Genomic DNA, 21,755 nt, shown 5'->3' with positions numbered 1-21,755 from the left:
TCTTTAGTTTTCTGGTAGCTCTGTGCCTCCACTGGTTCTTTTCCTTTGTGCTTCTGTCTGTTGTTTTTGTTTGATGGTATTCCATTCTTTGTTTCTCTGTTTCCTCTTTTTTTTAAGCTATATGTCTTGGTTTGGGGATTTTTATGTGTGGTTACCATTAGGTTTATAAAAAATAAAGTTGCATATAGTCCATAGCTTTTTTTCCCTTTGAGTGCATCTGACCTCCTTTGCCAGTTCAGACCTTAACCCCCTCCCTTTTATGATGATGTTGTTGTTTTTTTTTTTTTTTTTCTTGTCACAAATTATCTCTGTTTATGCTGTAAGTTTTTTGGTGATCTTACTCATATTGTTGTGACCTTATGTTCTTTGTTTCAAGTAGAATAATTCCCTTGAGCATTTCTTGCAATGGAGGTTTTTTGGTAATAAACTCCCTCAGGTTCTGTATGTCTGTGAATGTATTTATTTCTCCTTCATATTTAAAGGATAATTTTGCTGGATATATTATTTATGGATAGCAATTTCTCTCGTTCACACATTTGAATATTTGATTTCACTCTCCTTTGGCTTGTACAGTTTCTGCTGAGAAGTTGGATGCAATTCTGATCAGTTTTTCTTTGTAGGTAACTTCTTCCTTTTCCCTCACTGCTTTGAGAATTTTTTGTTTTTCATTAGTTTTTGACAGTTTTAATACCTAGTGCCTTGGAGAGGGCCTCTGTGGATTGAGGTAACTAGGTGTTCTGTTTGCTTCTTGGATTCGAGGGTCTAGTTACTTTCCATAGATTTGGGAAGTCCTCATCCATTATTTGTTTGAATAAACTCTCCATCCCATGTTCCTTCTCTTCCTCCTCCACAATGACTATAATTCTAATATTGCTTTTTCTGATGGAGTCAGAAAGATCTCATAGAGCTCCTTAATTTTTATTTATGCTCAGGTATATCTCTTCTTCCCTCTGCATCATTTCTTGATTCATACATTTGCTCTCACTAATTCTTTCCTCCATCTGCTTGACTCTGTTTTCTATGCTCAGTAGTTCACTCTTTATCTCCTTAATTTCATGCTTCATTTCCAGGATGTATGATTGGTTCTTTTTAAAAGTTTCAATCTTTTTGGTAAAGTACTCATTTTGTTCATTGATTTGTTTTCTGAGTGCACTAAATTGCCTGTCTATATTTCCTTGCATCTCGCTGAATATTTTCAGAATGGCAATCTTGAAATCTCTATCATTCACATCACATATTTCCATCTTGCTCTCTGAGTGTTCTCCAGCTTGCTCTCTGGGTATTCTTCATTTTCTTTCTTATCATCCTCATTACCATGGTTACTTATGGTATTTGCTATTCTCCATTGCCTACACATTTATCTCTGAACAAGTCTTTCTACTATTTTCCAGTAGATGGTGCTGAATTGCAAGATTTTTATCAATGTGATCTCCCAGTCTTGACTTCCACATTGCATGCTTCCATAAGATGCTACAGCCATGCTGCTTGGAGGTGGGGTTAGTATTAGCAACCACTGGCCTCTGTGGAGTCCTGTCCCAAGCACCCCTTGTGGGGATTAGTCACAGAGGGAAATGGCAGTTTTACTGTAACAGCTCTTGTTTTACAGATAATGTGCTCCTGAACCAGATTCCAAGGGCAATGGGAGGTGAGTCTGGGGAGTCATAGTAGTGGCAGGGCTCTGTGGTTCCATTTCTTTCTCTGACATACCACCACTCAGCCCAAAAGTAGAGAGCAGCAAGACAGAACCTCATGCTCTGTCAGGGATCTGCTAACTCAGACACTGTTTACTCTCTCACTGTTCGCCCTGCTGGGCTGCTCCCCACAGCTCTTTGTTCCTCCTGGTTGAAGGAAGCACCTGCTATTGCCAGTTTCCTTCCTCTTTTGGCCGGGCTGTGAGCTCCCCACTGCAGGGCTCTGTCTGCGTGTCATCTGAGCTTTCCTCCCTTCTTGTCTCCCTGTTTATTTCCAGTTGCCCACCTTTAGATGTTTCAATATGCAGTCTATCAGGCACGTGTCTGTCTTGAGCAGGGATTTCTTTGTTGAATTATAGTTGGTTAACTTGTTGAAATTTCAGGGGCTGAGGACAAGGTGCACTCTTATGCTGCCATTCTGCTGACATCACTATGTAAAATTTAAAATACACAAATAATACTAATTACTAGTATTGCTTATGGATGCATATATATAAAGTACAGGAATACAGTTATGGAAAGAACACTTTCTAACTTCAGGGTATTGCTTAGTTCTAATAGAGGTGGAGGGAGAGACCTTAACTCTGATACATAATTTAAAAGTATTTAAAACAAAATTCAGGACATCTAAACTAATAAAAGAGAAACATGCAAATTGACTGTCCCTCCGCTTCGCCCACCAGCCAATCAGGAGCGAGTATGCAAATTAACCCAACAAAGATGGCCATGGCCATGGAGCTGGAACTAGCAGGAGGCTTGGGTTGCCCCTGGCAATGGAGGAAGCCAAGCTTCCAGCCAGCCCTGGTCTCTACTCAAGGAGTGGCTGGGGGCCTGGGTTGCCAGGGGCTGTGGCCAGCCTGAAAACGGCCCTCAGCCCCTCACCCAGGCTGGCCAGGCACCCCAGCAGGACCCCCAACCATGAAGGGGGTGTGGCCATCCTGAAAATGGTCCTCAGCCCCTTACCCAGGCTGGCCATGCCCCCATGGAGTAAGAGTCCCTGCTGGGAGGCATGGTGAGCCTAAAAACAGCCATCAGCCCCTCACCCAGGCTGGCCAGGCACCCCAAACAGGTAACCCCACCCTGAAGGGGGTGTGGCCAGTCTAAAAACAGCCCTCAGACCCTCACCCAGGCTGGCCATGCCCCCATGGGGTGAGGGTCCCCACTGGGGGGCATGGCCAGCCTGCAAACAGCCATCAACCCCTCACTCAGGCTGGCCAGGTACCCCAGCAGGAACCCAACCTTGAAGGAGCTGTGGCCAGCCTGAAAATGGCCCTCAGCCCCTAACCCAGGCTGGCCAGGCCCCCCAGCGGGACCCCCCACCCTGGAGGGGGTGTGGCCAGCTTTAAAACAGCCCTCAGCCCCTCACCCAGGCTGGCCACGCCCCCCCAGCGGGGACCCTCACCCCATGGGGGTGTGGCCGGCCTGCAAACCACCACAGGCCCCTCACCCAGGCCACCCCATGTCCCAAGGGAACCCCTACCCTGATCCATGACACCCTTCAGGGCAAACCAGCTGGCCTCGCCCATGCAACAGGCCTCTATCTATACTAATAAAAGGGTAATATGCTAATTAGACTGGGAGACCTTCCAGGAGACTTTCTGGACGTTCTTCTGGACAAAGCCATGGTAGCGGGGCTGAGGTAGAGGCAGTTAGAGGCCAAGAGGGGAGCACAGTTGTGGGTGATCAGGCCAGGATGGGACGGCAGTTGTGGGTGATCAGGCCGGTGGGGGGGGGCATTAGGGGTGATCAGGCTGGGGGGGGGACAGTTGGGGGTGAGCAGACCAGCAGGGGGGCCAATTGGGGGCAAGCAGGCCATCAGTGGGGGTCAGTTGGGGGTGATCAGGACAGCGGGGGGGGGGGGCGCAGTTTGGAGTGAGCAGGCCAGCAGGGGGACAGTTGGGGGCAAGCAGACCGGTGGGGAGGGGAGGTGGGGGTGCCAGTGGGGAGGGGAGGTGGGGGTGAGCAGGCAAGCAGGGGGCGCAGTTGAGGGCAAGCAGGCTGGCAGGGGGGCAGTTCGGGGCAAGCACACTGGCATGGGGGGCAGTTGGGGGTGATCAGGCTGGTGGGGGGGAGCATTTGGGGCGAGCAGGCCAGTGTGGGGGGAAGTTGGGGGAAAGCAGGCCAGCAGGCAGAGTGGTTAGGGGCAATCAGGCAGGCAGGCAGGTGAGCACTTAAGAGCCAGCAGTCCTGGATTGCAAGAGGGATGTCCGACTTCCAGTTTAGGCCTGATCCTTGTAAACCGGCAGTAGGATATCCTTCGAGGAGTCCCAGATTGGAGTGGGTGCAGGCTGGGCTGAGGGACACATACCACGCCCCACCCCCCGCCCCCACTGTGCATGAATTCCATGCACCAGGCCACTAGTAAATATAATAAAATAGAAACAGTTCTTGTTTAGGATTTCTAACAGTGGTGGCTGTGAGTGGCCTGGTGACCTTTCACATGTCCCTTAACATTTCTGGGGGATGGTATTAGGTTAGGGTTGCAAACATGTTTTAGCACAGGATCCCTTTGTTCAAAGAAAATCTGAAATTGGTGTGAAACTGGTGACATTAAAGCTGCTCAGGCAGAAATTAGAAGGCAGAGTTAGGGGGCGCCAGAGAGCTGCCCCCACTTTCTGTTGCCACCACCTCCTACACAGAGCCTGGGCTTTGGCTAGATCAGTTTTCAAACCCCTGGATGGCTGACTGCTGAGGCATCCTCCCTCTCTGACAGTCTGTGTGACTGTGACATGGTGTTTCTTACACATCAACCAGCATAAGGTAAGGTCTATTTCCTGAGTAAGCCTACCAAGTACCAGGGCTCCATAGGAAACATTTGGAATGAAGGGAAGAATGCTTCTGACTTTGAATAACCATCTGTTTACCAGGTCATTCCACAGATTTCAATTATGAGAGTAGGATTTCTCCCCACTCTTAAAAAATGTTAACTCATTCTCTTTTTCTGTTCATATTCCTTCCTTGCCTCCCTAGACTTCTCCCCTCACATTTTATGTTTTCACTAGAGGCCCAGTGCACAAAATTCGTGCATGGCGGGTGGGGTGTCCCTCAGCCCAGCCTGCACCCTCTCCAATCTGGGACCCCTCGAGGGATGTCTGACTGCCCATTTAGCTGTCGGACATCCCTCTCACAATCCAGGACTGCTTGCTCCCAACTGCTTGCCTGCCTGCCTTCCTGATTGTCCCTAACTGCTTCTGCCTGCTGGCCTGATCACCCCCTAACCACTCCCCTGCCAGCCTAATTGATGTCTAACTGCTCCCCTGCCAGCCTGTTTGCCCGCAACTTCCCTCCTCTGCTGGCCTGGTCACCCCTAACTGCCCTCCCCCGCAGGCTTGATCACCCCCAACTGCCCTCCCTTGCAGGCCTGGTCCCTCCCAACTGCCCTCCCCTGCTGGCCATCTTGTGGTGGCCATCTTGTGTCCACATGGGGGCAGGATCTTTGACCACATGGGGGCAGCCATCTTGTGTGTTGGAGTGATGGTCAATCTGCATATTACTCTTTTATTGGATAGGATAGAGGCCTGGTGCACGGGTGAGTGCCAGCTGGTTTGCCCTGAAGGGTGTCCCAGATCAGGGTGGGGGTTCCCTTGGGATGTGGGGTGGCCTGGGCAAGGGGCCTGTGGTGGTTTGCAGGCCGGCCATGCCCCCCGGCAACCCAAGCAGAGGCCCTGGTTTCTGGGATTTATTTATCTTCTACAATTGAAACTTTGTAGCCTGGAGCAGAGCCAAGCCTTCTGCTCCCTCCGTGGTGGCAGCCATTTCTGTTGGGATCTATTTATCTTCTATAATTGAAACTTTGTAGCCTTAAGCAGAGGCCTGGGTCGGCCAGGGTGTGCAGGAAGCTTGGCTTCCTCCATCGCCGGGGGCAACCCTAGCCTCCTGCTCTCTCCAGCTCTGTGGCTGCCGCCATTTTTGTTGGGATTTATTTATCTTCTATAATTGAAACTTTGTAGCCTTAAGTGGAGGCCTGGGCCAGCCAGGGTGTGCCGAAAGCTTGGCTTCCTCCATCGCCGGGATACCCAAGCTTCCCTCCTGCTCTCTGTGGCTGCAGCCATCTTGGTTGGGTTTATTTGCATATTCCCTCCTGATTGGCCAGTGGGCATGGCTGGTGGGCGTGGCTGTTGGGGGTAGCAGAGGTGCAGTCAATTTGCATATTACTCTTTTATTAGATAAGATTGCTCTGTGGCCTCCTCCTTCTGTGGCCCCTGGCCTTGGTTCCTGCTCCTTCAGCCCTTACCCTCATAGAACAACCATCGACCAGGCTCCTGGCAGAGCCTGCCATTCCACTCCTCCGAGGTCCAGAGACCACTGCTGCCACATTCTTGTTGTTCACCTTCCCTTACCCCTGGGCACCTACTTCTTGTTTGAAATCAGTTGAAAAGGATCACCAACCACTCCCTAATTATGAAATCCAGATGATTTATTTAATTTTTTTTCTTTTATTGATTTCGGAGAGGAAAGGAGAGATAGAAATAGAAACACCAATGGTGAGAGAGAATTATTGATCAGCTGCCTCCTGCACACCTCCTACTAGGGATCGAACCCACAACCCTGGCATATGCTGGAGTGGGAATTGAACTGTGACCTCCTGGTTCATAGGATGATGCTCAGCCACTGAGGCACACCAGCTAGGCATATCCAGAGAATTTCTGTTGCATGCTCAAACTTATTTCCCCAGTCATTGACATCAAGGAGTGTAGATAGAGTCAGTTGTTCCTGGTTCATTCCCAGCCAGCAAGGTCCACACATACGCTCACTTGTTTTTATTCTTGGTGAGCGCTCTCTCTCTCTCTATTAAATTTCAGATAAATAATGAATAATTGGGAGAGAGTATGTCCCAAAAGCAGTACTAAGAAATTATTCTGGAAAAGTGTTGTTTATCTGAGGTTGCAGTGTAACTGGGTGTCTGAAGGAGGGAGCAACTCCTCTCTCGTACCCTGTACTTCCTGGGGCTCTCTGTGACCCCTACTTCAGCCTTCTCCCTCCTCTGACTGTTCCTTCATTGTCTCCATGGTGGTACCACTTCCTCCCTGTCCCAGGATTTTGTCCCAGTCCTCTTCTCTATGGCACTCATGTCCTTTGAGAGCCCACCTCTACTCATCAAATCATTTCTTCTGTGCTGATGATTCCAGATCATTTCTCTTTGACCCTGACTGATCTTTCCACCCAGCACATATTCCAAAGTTTCTTGCACTCAGTATCTGAGGCCTCATTTAGCCCTCAGTTTTTCCCACCCTTCTTACCTCTACCAAGTCAGATCCTTCCCAAGCATATGTGCTCTGTCCTTCACCCAGGTATAAGAACATAGGTACCTTCTGGGGCTTTTCATTTTCGCCTGTCCATTTCACCTGCAAGCCCTGCCAAACCTCCTTGCCACATGCCTGGCTTGTTCTAAGTAAAGATTTGCTGAATGAATATCTTCTGGGTTGGCTCCTTTCTTTCCATTCTGTTACAGCCACCTCCGTTCACATTGCAATTACCATGTGCTCACTTTAACTGAAACCTGATAGTGGCTTCCCTTCCTCTAGGCCAATCTTGAGGCCCCTTCAAACTAATCTATCCAAGACATCTTCTCTCTCTCTCTCTCTCTCTCTCTCTCTCTCTCTCTCTCTCTCTCATCTCTCAATTCCTTTAATTTATTTTTTTAGTAGATAATACCTTCATGTGGCTCAAGGTTCCAAAGGCACAGAAGGGTCGGTTGGAATCTTGAAGGGGTCATTCAGTATGTCTTTGCCCACCTGATTTTATAACTAGTTGAGACATAGATACATTAGTGAGAAAGATGGAGATAAAAAGCTGGGCAAAATAAGGAGGCTTTGTTTCTGAGTGGCTTGCACATCACTCAAGAATTAGCAAGGCTTACCCATGCAACCACAGACCCAGCTGGACAGCAGAGGCCTTTCTGCTGGGCTCTGCTCTTAGACAAGCTTAGGGCTGCACCTTCCAGCAAGCAGGTTGATTCTAAAACATGGCCAAGGTGGTGGTTGGGGAGAAAGGATAAGCTGCACGCTTTCATTTTATTTTCTCCAACTCACTAATCAGACTAGTCACTCTGTTTCCTGGGGTGGGTGAGGGAAATGTGCACAGTGCTCCCCAGCTGGTGTGCTGAGGGGTTGCAGTTGCACCACGAGGTACCAATCCCTTTGTTCTCAGGCCCAGGATGGTCAGAGCCCTAGTCTCATCCTTTCAGCCCCAAGCAGTCTCATACATTTCCTAATTTCCCCCACTGACTCAGTGTGATCATTTTCTGTGTGTGTCACAATGGCACAGATGCTGGGGTGCACTGTACATCTTTCCCTCTGAACTGTGGTCTCTCTGTAGCTGTAGATATGAAGCCAGGACAGAGAGAGTCACTCTCAGTAAATGCACACAGAAAATCCTCTTCCATTCCCATCCCCTGCCTGTCACCATGTTCTCCTCCTTAACCTTCCAGGAGGCAACCAATACTATGTATACATACATTTTTGTGTGCACAAGTAAATGAGAGACTCCCCTGTTTTCATACAACTCATGAAATAAGCCGAGTGCTTTAACAAACTACCCCCAAATCTCAATGATGTAACAATAGAGGTTTATTGCTCATGTCCAAATCCAGACAGGAGCAGTACAGTCTTCTCCAGGAGTCATAGATTGTCACAGTGTCCTTTAATTTGATGGCTGCGTCAGTTCCAGGGACTTGGGGCCTCTGTCAGATGTCTTTCTATGAGCCAACAAAGGCAGGAAGACAGAACATGATGATTGAGAGGGTTAGGGGGAGCAGGCTTGGGAATGGCTTGCAATTGGCCAGACCTTTATCATATAGACGCATGTGACCACAGGAAGAGTAGTCTGGGTGTCTGGCCAGAACACAGAGGAAATGGGGTGTGGTGAGCCCATAGCAGTTTTTGTTAAACATACCAGAATGCTGTTTCACACCTTGCTCTTTTGACTTGACAACAAATTTTATAAGTTCTTTAGCCTTTCTAACAGTTGCATAGGATTCAGTTTTACAGATTGCACCATAATTTATGTAACCAGTCCAAGGCTCAAGCATCCACAGTGTTTTCTTCTTTTCCATTCTTTTATCTGCAATGCATATTCTTGTCCTTATGTCATACCACACATGTGTAAGCATATCTGCAGGACAGATTTTCAGATAACGTGTTGCTGAATCAAACACTATGGACATCTGACATTACCTAATGATTAGCCCTAAAAAATTATACAGATATATATACTCCCACTAAACCATTTCTTGTTTAGTCCTGCTTATGTCAAATATCTCTACTGTTGTCCACGTTTGAATGAATACAGTTTAAATCCATCTCCATTGGGTCAGAGGGAGATTTCTTGTCTGGGTAGCATCCACATGACAGGGCTTAACCTCCTCCTCCATACCTCAGGAGCCCTATGTGTCTATCCATGTTCTCCAAATATGCCTGCCCTCCACCTATTGCTTCAACAGTTTCTCTCATTTAGATTCAGGTACACCGAACATTTCTGGAGAAACAACCAGGGCTGGTGGGAAGTAGCAGCCTTAACACCTGTCTTTATATTTAATTCACAAAAGCAACTCTAGGAAGTAGGCCTTTGCATGCCCATGTTGCGGAAGAAACTGGGGTTCAGATATGTTAAATAGGTCATCTAATTAGTGTCTGCTATATTTTCATCAGATACGCTGAATCTATTTTTTCTCCCACCTGGTGCTTCTCATCCCAAAGTATGAAGTGGGCATAGGAAAGGAAATGCCCACCCTTGAGCTGTCTCCGCATCCCAAAGCCTCCTGCCAGGAGTATCTCTTTGAAGTATCCAATTTGTATTCAAAATATATACACATTTTGAATATCAGTTTTTACTATAGCTGCATTTATTTTAATATTTCAAATTACTTGCTATCAAGTAGAACTGCAACTCCAGGAAGCTGTGTTTCCTCTGTGGCTTGGTGAATCCTGGCCCACTGTCCTCAGGGCAGACAAAGGAGCAGGGTTCTGCATGTTGATGCCCTACAGATAGGCTCCTACCCATCCTTCAAACCCAGCTCATATGCTGTTTCATCACCAAGCCTGTCTGTAGGGTCAGCAAGTCCAGACTGCTCTCTGTCCTAGAGAACTATTATAATTTAGCTCCCTGCCTCGTACTGAAATTGCACAGTCTTTTCTTCTTTGACTGTGACCTTCATGAATTCAGTCTACCCATCAACTTTGCAGCAGAGATGAGACTTATTAAATGTTTAACAAACAAAGCACTGGAGATTATCGAAAACATTATTGTGTTAGCCACTTTTACTTTTCTAAAGGAGTTGGGAATTGCTGAAATTGGGACTACTTCTGAGTCCCAAATTCTCTTAAACACTCTTAAATCTTGCTTTAAACAGTTATGTTAGAACACATTTAGCTTGCCCACACATATGCACTCAATCCCTGTGATGTCCCTGTCACACCAATGAGCACCGGGCTGTTGTGCATCTCTGCTCCTATCTCTGGAAATGGGGATCATTGCATTTGCCAGCTGCCACTCAGGAATATTGTCAGAGTTGGTGAAAAAATGTTTTTGAAGTGCTCTTTGGAAGTAATATGCCACATAAATCACAGTCCCCTATTAAGGTGGTATTTCGTCTCATATACGTCATATTAAGTTGCCAGATGCTTTAATACTCAGTCCCAAATGAATTTTGTATCTATTACTGTCTGATGAACTTGGAAATTAAACTGGGTACATTTCCTTTCTATTCTTGAAAGTTTTCAAGTTGTTTATCTCTGTGAACATATGACTAGACCATTCCTAGCCTAATACTGGTACATATCCTATATAATAAAAGGCTAATATGCAAATAGTCCCCTTGACCAGGAGTTCAACCTGTAGTTCAACTGGGAGTTTGACCACGGGGCAGGGCCAGCCCATCAACTGCCTGTGGCCCTTCCCCCCAGCCAGCCCAGCCCAATCAGCCCCAATTGGGGCGGGCTGGCTGGACCCCACCTGTGCATGAATTCATGTACCAGGCCTCTAGTATGAGATAATAGAGAACACTATTGCATCCTGGTGAACATATTGATATATATATATTTTTTAATATATTTTATTTGTTTTTTACAGAGAGGAAGGGAGAAGGATAGAGAGTTAGAAACATCGATGAGAGAGAAACATCGATCAGCCGCCTCCTGCACACGCCCCATCGGGGATGTGCCCGCAACCAAGGTACATGCCCTTGACCGGAATCGAACCTGGGACCCCTCAGTCCGCAGTCCGATGCTCTATTCACTGAGCCAAATCGGTCAGGGCAACATATTGATATTTTTGTGTCCCCCATGCTATCTGATATTTTAAGAATTAATTCCCAATATTTGAAAATCTTACTGCTTTCATGAAGCATCCATAATTCTTTCATATAGAATTTAGGTATATTGCTCCAAATTAGCCATACTTTATAGGATGATAGAGCATCTAAACACTGAATGATAAGATTTTTAAATTCCAGTAACTGTCTATAAATGTGTTGCCCAATAGTAGCTAGCCACAGATGCACTTCCTCAGTTGCACTAACTTACACTCCCTTGCTCAATAACTTGCGTGGCTAGTTACAGAAATTTCCATTGTCACAGAAAGTGGTAGTGGATGTGCTGGTCTCAGTATTTGTATCTTAAATGCCTAGTGTATTTAGCTGAAATATTTTTATCTTTCTACTCTTCCCATTCACCCCTAGCTTAGATATTCCCCCTGATACTATAACTAGAGGCCCAGTGCATGAAATTCATGTGAGGGTACAGTCCCTAGGCCTGGCCTGCAATCAGGGCCATCTTCCCCAGCTGCCCGCAGCCAGCCCCACCCCCTGCTGCCACTCACCCCCGTTCCCCATTCACCATCAGGTGATCAGTGCCTGATGGCCAGGGGAAGGGACTGAGAGGTCAGCTGTTCCCGCCCACTCGCTGGCCCCGCCCCTGCCGCAGGTGGCCATTAGGAGATTGGAGCCTGCCGGCTGGGGAAAAGAACCAAGAGGTGGTCATGCGCCTCATAGTGACTGGTCTAGCAGTCATTCTGGTTGTTCTGCTATTAGGGTCAATTTGCATATTACCCTTTTATTATATAGGATAGAGGCCTGGTCCATGGGTGGGGGCCAGCTGACCTGCCCTGAAGGGGGCCCCGGATTGGGGTGGGGGGAACCACTGGGGAGTGGGGCCGGCCAGGGTGAGGGGCCGTGGGGTTTGTAGGTTGGCCACGCCCCTGATCAGGGTGGGGGCCCCCACTGGGGGGCAGGGCTGGCCTGGGCAAGGAGCTGTGGGCAGTTTGCAGGCTGGCCACACCTCCAGCTTTGTCAGGAAGGACGTCTGGAATGATGTCTGGAAGACATTCGGTCTATCCAGCCTAATTAGCATATTACACTTTTATTAATATAGACTAGAGGCCTGGTGCATGAAATTCGTGCATGGATGGGGGTTTCCCTCAGCCCAGCCTGCACCCACTCCAATTAGGGACCCCTCAGAGGATGTCTGACCGCTGGTTTAGACCCGATCCCTGTGGGATAGGGCCTAAACCAGGTCAGACACCCCTCTCACAATCTGAGACTGCTGGCTCCTAATCACTCACCTGTCTGCCTGCCTGATTGCCTCTAACCCCTCTGCCTGCCTGCCTGATTGCCCTAACCTCTCTGCCTGCCTGCCTGATCACCCCTAACTGCCTCTGCCTGATCACCCCTAACTGCCCTGCCCTGCTGGCCTGATTGAGCCCCCAACTGCTCTCCCCTGCCAGCCTGATCTCACCCCCAAATGCCTCTGCCTGCCTGATCACCCCTAACTGCCCTTTCTTGCTGGCCTGATCTCACCCCCAAATGCCCTCCCCTACCATCCTGATCTCGCCCCCAACAGCCCTCCCCTGTCGTCCTGATCTCGCCCCCAACTGCCCTCGCCTGTCGGCCTGATCTCAACCCCAATGGCCCTCCCCTGCTGGCCTGATCTCACCCCTAACTGCTCTCCCCTGCTGGCCTGATCACCCCTAACTGCCTCTGCCTGTCTGATCACCCCTAACTGCCCTCACCTACTGGCCTGAACTCACCCCCAACTGCCCTCCTCTGCTGGCCAATTTGGTTCTGATTGGTCAGTTTCTATGCCAGTCAGCATCAAAACCTCTGCCTCCTAGGCAGCCATTGGCTCCTTACATTCACCCAGATTTGGTTTTGATTGGTCAGTTTCTATGCCAGTCAGCATATCTAGGCCTATCAACGGGGTCTGATCAGAAAGGTGGGGCTAATCAGCAGCCTCCATGGAGGCCTGGAGAGAAATGGAGGCACAGCTGTTGGCAATGCCGGGAGAGAAAGAGAGGCAAGTTCTGATCAATGGCTGCCACAGAGGCTACGGATCAGACCCTGCCTCTCTCTCTGTAGGCCTCTCTCTGGGCCTGATCCACAGCCCCAGCAGTGCCTCAGTCAGTGCTCAGTCAATGCCTCAGTCAGTGCTGGGTTGCCATGGCAACCCAGCACTGACTTCCAGTCTGGTTGAGCCTTTGGTAGTTATGGTAGGTAGGACCCTGGCTCTTTATTATATAGATGAGAGATTTTAATTGTTTGTGCCTTAAAAAGAAGATTCACCTCCAAGGCCATGGTTTGAATGAACATTCAGAAATGGCACATGGGATCCCCATCTGGAGGTTGGTGCAGCACAGATCCAGCCATTTCTGAGAAACTGTCTGGGTATGGAGTTACTCCCAGAACTCTGATGTAGCAGTTCCTGAATTTATAGCAAGTCTGAGAGCAACACAAATCTGCTTTGTATACACAAATAAATATGTGCGTGCTGCATGCCATTCTTAGCTTGCCAGTTCCCTCTGGATGCGCTAGTAAATGCAGCTCAAAAGACACTAGTTAACTTTCATGCAGGAATGGGGCACTCTGATTTTTGAAATGTTCTGGTCGAGTGGGAATGAAGAGGATGAGCCTAAGGAAGGTTTTAAAGATTAAGTATTTTCATTTTCAGACAAATTGTAGATACTGAATTCAAAAATTTCTACATCTTATTTTACATGACTTCACACCAAGCAAACTTTTTATGGCCAAGTTTAACTTAACATTGAAACAAAAGCCAATAAACTGTGTGGCTCAGTGGTTGAATGTCAACCCATGAACAAAGAGGTCACTGGTTCAATTCCTGGTCAGGGCACATGCCTGGGTTTCAGGCTTGATCCTCAGTAAGGGGCATGCAGGAGCCAGCCAATAGATGACATTTCTCATCCATGTTTCTATCTCTCTATTCCCTCTCCCTTCCTCTCTCTCTCAAAGTCAATAATTTTCACAATATTTTTATTCAACTGCATATACTCAAAACATTTAAAAACTAAGCAAAATAAGAGGGAAAAGTTTTCTTTGCCCAGCAGAGTTTCACTGAGATTTGTTGCTGTTGGCTCTAGAAAATACACAAATATTACCTTACAGTTATATTGCACTGACAAATATCTAAGTTCACATTTTCTCTTATTTTCATTTCTGCTAATTTGATAGGATCTTTATGTGTCTCATACAACCTTAGAGAAGGTGATATAATGGTATTTTTAAAACACATTTTTAGTGACCCAAAGGAGTGTCTTCCTAACTGCAGTTTCATTTTTTTTTTGGCAGATGACATTTGACCCAGAAATGTTCTTCAATGTCTTACTGCCACCAATTATATTTCATGCAGGATATAGCCTGAAGAAGGTAAGTTTATGGTGACTTCTTTATCATCAAGGAGAGGATTTTATCAGCACTACTGACAAAACAGTTATTTTATGGGTTTACCTATTTGGTAAGAATATCATTATCTTAGATTATGTGATATAGGTTAAAATCTGACATACTTGAAATTCTTCTGAACTTGCTCTGGCTAGCACACTGACCATTAGCCACATGCAGCAACTAAGCCTTTGAAGTGTGCTAGTCAGAATGAAATGTGCTTTAAGTGTAAAACATGCATTAGATTTCTCAGACCTAGTATTAAGAAAGAATGTAAAATATCTCAATAATGTTGTATATTTGATTTCATGTAGAAATGATAATGTTTTGGGTATATGGGGTTGAATAAAAATATTGTGAAAATTAATTTTGATTTTTTAAAACATATTTTAATGTAACTACTAGAAAAATTTAAATGACATATATGGTCCACAATATGTTTCTATTGGAAATTATTATTCTATGGGTATAATCAAGAGTAGGCTGTGAACTAGCATGGGGTTAGCTCGCAGGGTGAGAGCTCAGGAAAGCTGTGCTTGTGCTCTGCTCTTGGTGCTCCCAGAGCAGAGGCCCAGCCTCACAGCTGCAGGCACCTCTGCCATTACTCAGGTGCAGTCTGGTGTGCAGAGCTGGCAGGGCAGTGATCCATCCCTGTACCTAGAGTGAGGCTCTGGCCTCAGAGTTTGAGTGGCAGAGGCTATGAGGCTGCTATTCTGCTGCCCTCCTGCCCAGATTCCTGGGCAGTGCCTGTGGACCTGTGGGTTCCTATGCCAGAAGCTGGGCTGCTTGCTCAATGAAGACCTGATTTTCTTGTGGACTCTGGGCTCCCTCTTGCTATCAGTTCTGGCTACTCAGGCCCCACTTACAGAACTAGGGGAGAGTTTTCCCAAGCAATCTCTTGAAAAGATTTAGGAGACTGGTTTATTCAGGGCATTCTTCTCCACCCAGCCCCGATACTAGATGTCATTTTGTATGTCTTCAAAATAAATTTTTGTAGGTGATTAAAGTTTGTTTCATAGCATATAAGTCAGAGATCTAATAATAAAAGTAAAAAGGCAACTTAAATATTTAAGAATGGTATTTTTAAATGCTAAGTGGTTCCAGTGACAGCAAGCTTCCTAAAAACTCTCTTGCCAGACCCCTGCATGGACATTGCCCAGTTCCTTCCTTTCTCTTAGCCTGCCAGGCCTGGGACTTGTTTCTGTCATCTCTACTCCATTACCTTCCATGTGTTTCCCCTACTTCTTTGAGAAACTTCTGTCCTTGCAGTGTAGATTAGGTAAGTCTTATTGTACAAGAAGGCCAGGAACTGGGGCTCCAACAACAAAACTTGCTTAAGCAGTAAGGAAAGGAGAAAGCAGTAAAATGCATGTTATTTTTATTTTCTGTTACACTAACAAAAATGCTGACGGACAATAAAAATATATATTTTTCTCCCCAGAGACACTTTTTTCAAAACTTAGGATCTATTTTAACATACGCCTTCCTGGAAACTGCCATCTCCTGTATTGTTGTAGGGTAAATGACATTTGGGGCTCAAATTCTATGAGGCTGGTGGGCAGCTGATCTTGTAGCAGTTTCTCTTGAATTTCTACACATCCCTACACGTTGTTCTTACATATTGGCAGAGGTTCTGAGAGGTGTGGACTCTCAACAAATGTTCATCACTTTATAGCAAAGTTTGATCTTTAGTAGTTCTATAATATGGAGATCTGAAATTTATAATGGATTCAAATTCTAAGCTTGTGGACAATGCTGTCAACTTACCAATTTTCATTATTTCCCTGTGTTTTTTTTTTTTTTTTTTTTTTATAACTGATTTCAAGTACATTTAAGTATATGCATTAATATTATATGCATTGATTATCATGAAAATCTGTAAATCTACTTTTTTGAAGTGAGACAATGTGTAATGTGTGTGGGGAAAATATAAGTGAATTGTTCTAAATAATTTCAGTTCAAGAGGTCTGGTGATATTCATTGGCTGGAGTTGAGAACCTCTTCTAATTGATTGTAAGGTTACAATCAATAACATATTGGAAAGTGATTTGCATAACTTTTAGAACCAGGTTGCTTGGTTGAACTGAGCATAATCTGGACAGCAAACATCTATAGGGTGCCTTCTGAATGTGGTTCACCAAGTGCAGGAGGGATTGATTGGTAGTTTACAGATATTTGGATCTTATCTGCAAGTAAAGGAAACCATTGGCAAGCTTTAGCTTGAGGGTGCTGAGGTCTGATTTAAACTTTAGGAAGGTCATTCTGGTGCCTGTGTGAAGGAGAAATTTTCAAGTGGGGAAAAGATGGCAGCCAGGGCACCATTTAAGCAGCGATTTCCATTTCCTGGGTTAGAGGTGGTGAGGGCCTGGCTGCAGGCAGGGGCAGCAAAAGGTGTATGTGGTGTCAGCAACCAGTTGAAATCCTGAGAGAAAATGGGGTAATTCAGGGCAAGTGTGGAGTGAGAAGGGAAAGTATGTGAGCAACAATACTAATTAACGAAAGGGAAGAGGTGCCACAAAAGACTAAGAAGTATTGGGCCCAAGAAATGAGAAGCAAATATTCAGGGCTTATGTCTAGAAGTCAAGGGAAGAGGTAAAGGGCAGCGAACAGTGGCTAACATGGGAGGTGGCAAGTGGAATAGGAGCTGGCATGTCCATTGCATTCATCGTAGGTGGTGATGGGTGGCAGGATTAAGGGGAAAGTAATGGCAAGATTAATTGCTTTGGGTACCATATGATGAGAAGCAAGAGTTCATAGTTATGCTATCTCCAGATACAACTGAAGAACTTCTGAAGGAAAGGGACAACCTTAAATTCAGACCAAACTGACACTTTCATAATTTGTAATGTCTGTTTTATGAGTGATTGAAACTGCCACTTAAACCTTAGAAAATGACTGGTTATATTTTTCTGATACATTAATGCTAATAAAAACAACATAAACATTTATTGGGTACTTGATATGTACTATGCCTATTTTAAAACTAAAATTTAATTAACTTCATTTAATCTTTGAAATAATCCTATTATAGATGCTATTATTACCACCATTAACAGCTGAGACACTGAGGTTTAGAGAGAATAACATAATATAAGTAATGAAATAACATAATGTAAGTAATATAATAAATCGTTTGGTTCTACAGTCAACTTAATGCCCCAAATGTGCTTACCTCTATTTATTATTGGCCCTAAAATAAAATATAATAAATTAAACTAAAAAATAAAATTGTATAAATCAGTCAGTATTTACTAACATGCCACATGTTTCTTCATCAGCCCTGTAGGAGTTCTCACAGAAATGAGAGGTTTTTATTTGGAAATCTTATCCAAAAGGAATTCACATTTCTAACAAGAAGGGATGTTTGGCTGTATGCAGATATACTCACAATGGCATGAAACGGGCAGGAGAAAAGATTCAGGACAGTCAGTGAGATTGGACTCTGAGAATAACTTTGCAGAGGAGGTGGGTGGGCATTTAATGGAGAGTGATGAGGCAGTTAGGTTTTCCATGCCATCAGGTGCATTAGTGCTGGTGGGTGTGGTGAGCACTGTGCCAGGCTCCCAGTGGGGAGGAGGTCTCATACAGCAGTGTAAGGGGCTGTGGGAACTGCAGTGCAACAGTCAGTTGACAGAGCTGTGAAGCTCAGCCCTGGAAACTCATGCAAATGCGAAGGCCATGAAGGGTTATGTGAATCATGAATGAAAACAGCTAGTGTGCCATGGTCTTCTGCAGGTAAAGACTGTCTCTATTCACACTACAGGTTGGTTTTAAAGGTGACTCAAATTCTTCACAGGGACTGAGATCATTGGGTCCATTTAAATGAAAGAGTGCCTAATTAATTTTTGTTAACCTTATGTCATTTCAGAAATTAGATACAAACCATCTTTTATATTGCATTGGAAAGTTTAACAATATCCCTACTGACTATAAAATCAGAGAAACCTTTAAAAATTTTAAGGATGGACTTGTTCTTTAAGAATTCAACCACCTTTTCTATTCCTCTCCTCCATTTTGCCACTTAGGAAATATCTTAGATATATCTCTGTTTTGAATAAAACCCATGCATTTGAAATATTTCTCTATTCATCTCTTTCATCTTTGGAAACTATTCCTTTATCCCTGATCCTGTGTCTCCAGCCATTTGTGCTGCAGGGATGTGTCATCACAGTGATAGCCTAATGCTTGTGTCAGCAATCCATCTTGTTGCAAGAACTAGTTATCAATGAAATGTTTCCTTTTTTTATTTTTATTTATTTTATTTATTTATTTTTTTAATATATTTTATTGATTTTTTACAGAGAGGAAGGGAGAGGGACAGAGAGCCAGAAACATCGATGAGAGAGAAACATCGATCAGCTGCCTCCTGCACACCCCCCACTGGGGATGTGCCCGCAACCAAGGTACATGCCCTTGACTGGAATCGAACCTGGGACCTTTCAGTCCGCAGGCCGACGCTCTATCCACTGAGCCAAACCGGTTTCGGCTGTTTCCTTTTTTTAAAGCAATGAAAATATTTAAAAGAATTTTTCTCAATGAGGAATTTTAAAAAATGCCACAATTTCATAAATATTTGGAGAAAGGGACACAGATCTAAATGAAGAACAGGTGTTAAATTTTAAAATTTCTCATTTTTTTTTTAAAATATATATTTTATTGATTTTTTACAGAGAGGAAGAGAGAGGGATAGAAAGTTAGAAACATCGATGAGAGACATCGATCAGCTGCCTTCTGCACGCCCCCTACTGGGGATGTGTCCGCAACCCAGGTACATGCTCTTGACCGGAATCGAACCTGGGACCCTTCGGTCCGCAGGCCGACGCTCTATCCACTGAGCCAAACCGGTTAGGGCTCATTTTTAAAATCTCATCTCATGTGCCAGACACTGACCTGTGCTTTTTATACACATTATCTGATTTTATCCTCACAATACTCTGTGAGATAGTACTATTTTTAGTTTTATTTTACATTCAAGAATGCTGAGGTTGAGACTTGCCCAAAGTTACATAGTAAGTAATTGGTGGTAAGATTAAAAATGGAGGTGGAGTAAGTAGATGCTGCATGGACATGCTCCTAGGACCAAACTGGAATTGCAACTAAAATACTGAAAAACTTGGTGAATAATCAACGGAAGACTCACTGCAGAGAACCCTGATAATTGAGGACGGAAAGTGGAGACTATAGAGACTCATAGGAAGGGTGGAGGCACAAAAAAGCTGGGCAGGCTCTCACAGATAGCAGCTGACGTTCTGGAGAGCTATCTCAGCTGTGGGGGGTGGGGAGCAGTTTACCACTGAGAACTCTGGAGTCTAATCCCCAAGCTAGGCCCCCCAGCAGAGAGCACCAGAACTGAGAATGGTACCCACATAACATTTGGCTGTGAAAAGCAGCAGGATTGCTATCTTCCAGCGAAAGGCATGTGGATTTCAGAGACTCTCTTAAAGCTCCAAGGCACAAAAGTCCATGTGGAACCACACACCTTGTGCTCTGGCGGAGGAAGGGCAGAGTGGACTGGAGCTGTGTGAGCAGAAGCCAGGATCAGGGGCTCTGGGATTAGAGCTCAGAAGGCAGACACCCCGGTTTCCTGTGCTGAGTCATTCCCTCACACTGTGGCAGTCATCTTAGACAGACAATTGCTATCCAGGCAGTCTTCCCTGAGGGGCAGACAGTTGACCACTTTATTGGAAAACATCTTGTCTCATGGTGTGGAATTGCTGAGGCCCATTAAGAGATTGAGAATAACAATTAGCCTCCAGGCAGAAGCAATTGCCCCACCCTGTTAAAAAAAAAAAAAAAAAAAAACACCTGTGGACGATTGTCTGTGGGCAATTCAAAACGGAATCCTATCAGTCTGTAGGCAGAGGTGGTCTCTGGAGGCTTTGAGTGTTTGCCTGATATAATTAGTCAGAAATAGCATTTGACACTGTCCTGCACTAGAGATCCAGAAGCATAGCAGATCTACCTAATACATAGTCACAAACCCAAACATGCAGCCAAAATGAGGAGACAAAGAAACAACTCCCAAATGAAAGAACAAGAGAAATCTCCAGAAGAAGAGATAAATGAAATGGAGATAAGAAATTTATCTGATATAGAGTTCAGATTAATGATGGTAAAGATGCTCAACAACATGAGAAAATATATAGTAACTTTGAAAACAGAAGTAAAGAATGACATAACACAAATAAAGAACACATTGGAAGGAATACACAGCAGATTAGGGGAGGCTGAAGCTTGAATCAATGAATTAGAAGAAAGGGTTGAAAAATCAATCAGAGAAACAAAAAGAAAAAAAAAACAATTAAAAAACAGGAAGACAGCTTAAGGGAGCTGAGGGAAATGTGAAACGTAACAATAATAGAATAGCAGGTGTGCCAGACGAGGCAGAAAGGGAGAATGGGATAGAGAATGTGTTTGAAGAAATAATGGAAGAAAACTTCCCTAACCTGGTAAAGGAAAAGTAACTGGTGGTAAATGGCAGAGCTGGTCTGACTCCAGAACACACAGTCTTAGACATACCTTGTCCTCCTCATACTATGATATTTCACAGCTCTTATAGTGTTTTATACATGCCAGGTAAACCAAGCCCTCAATAATTTCAGATTTTTACATTTACCATTATGGTTAACAAATATGGAAAATATGAACATTTAAGATGAGCTCTGGATATGATTGTAAAGCAGAAATGGAACGTTTCTTTTCTTACTGGAGCTAGTTGGAGGGATGGCAAGAATCATTTACATACCTAAAGTTCTGGGACTCAGGGTAACTCACTCTGGAATTCTGGATTCAAAGATGTTAGGTTGTTTATATTATTCATACCAGTATTCCTCAGGAATGTTAATTTTCCTGTTATGAACCTTAATATACCTCCACAGAATCTGATCTGACACTGCCTGTCTGCCCATGAGGTACAGGAGTGAAGGGGCCCATGGAAGCCCTCACCCTGCCCTCTTGTGTCACTGGGCCTGCTGAGCTAGAGGCCTACAGGCCTAAATGCCCTTGGGCTCCTGTCTGACCCAGTGTTAGGTTTGGTGAGGCTTAGGAGTGTCAAATGCTGACTACTAACCCTGGACGAAGGATGTTTGCTAGTCTAGAAGCAAACCCCGAGGAGGGATAGTTCATACATTGGGCGAGCACAACTCAATGGCCGGAGGTCTGACCCTGGAAGAAGAATTATGTCAAGCAGAGTTCTGAACCCAGGAGGCATGGGCCCAAAGATGACACATGGAAGGACTTCAGGAAGTCAGTGAACCCCATAAATTAACCAGGAATTTTTCATGGAGAGAGTCTGAATAGATTTCACAGTTCCATCAGCTTTTCTAGTGAATCACAATTCACAAACACAAAGAACCAGTATGTTTTTCTTTTTTTTTTTTTTTTTTTTTTTTTTT

The 21,755-nt window shown here is 45.0% G+C and overlaps 1 protein-coding gene across 1 annotated transcript in view; it reads left to right on the top strand.

Moving 5' to 3' along the window:
- Positions 1-21,755, top strand: part of SLC9A9 (solute carrier family 9 member A9) — a gene marked incomplete at its 3' end in the record, with an annotated part of 980,651 nt that overhangs the window by 173,815 nt on the left and 785,081 nt on the right. Inside the window, 2 exon segments of the mRNA XM_080654659.1 lie at positions 14,269-14,346; positions 15,803-15,879. Of these exon segments, the coding sequence (XP_080510785.1) occupies positions 14,269-14,346; positions 15,803-15,879 (155 nt within the window).

This window comes from Plecotus auritus (genome assembly GCF_963455305.1).
Source record: "Plecotus auritus genome assembly, chromosome: 2".
Classification (NCBI taxonomy): Eukaryota; Metazoa; Chordata; class Mammalia; order Chiroptera; family Vespertilionidae; genus Plecotus; species Plecotus auritus.
Note: the sequence above shows the minus strand (reverse complement) of the source record. Positions and strands in the feature narration are given on the sequence as shown.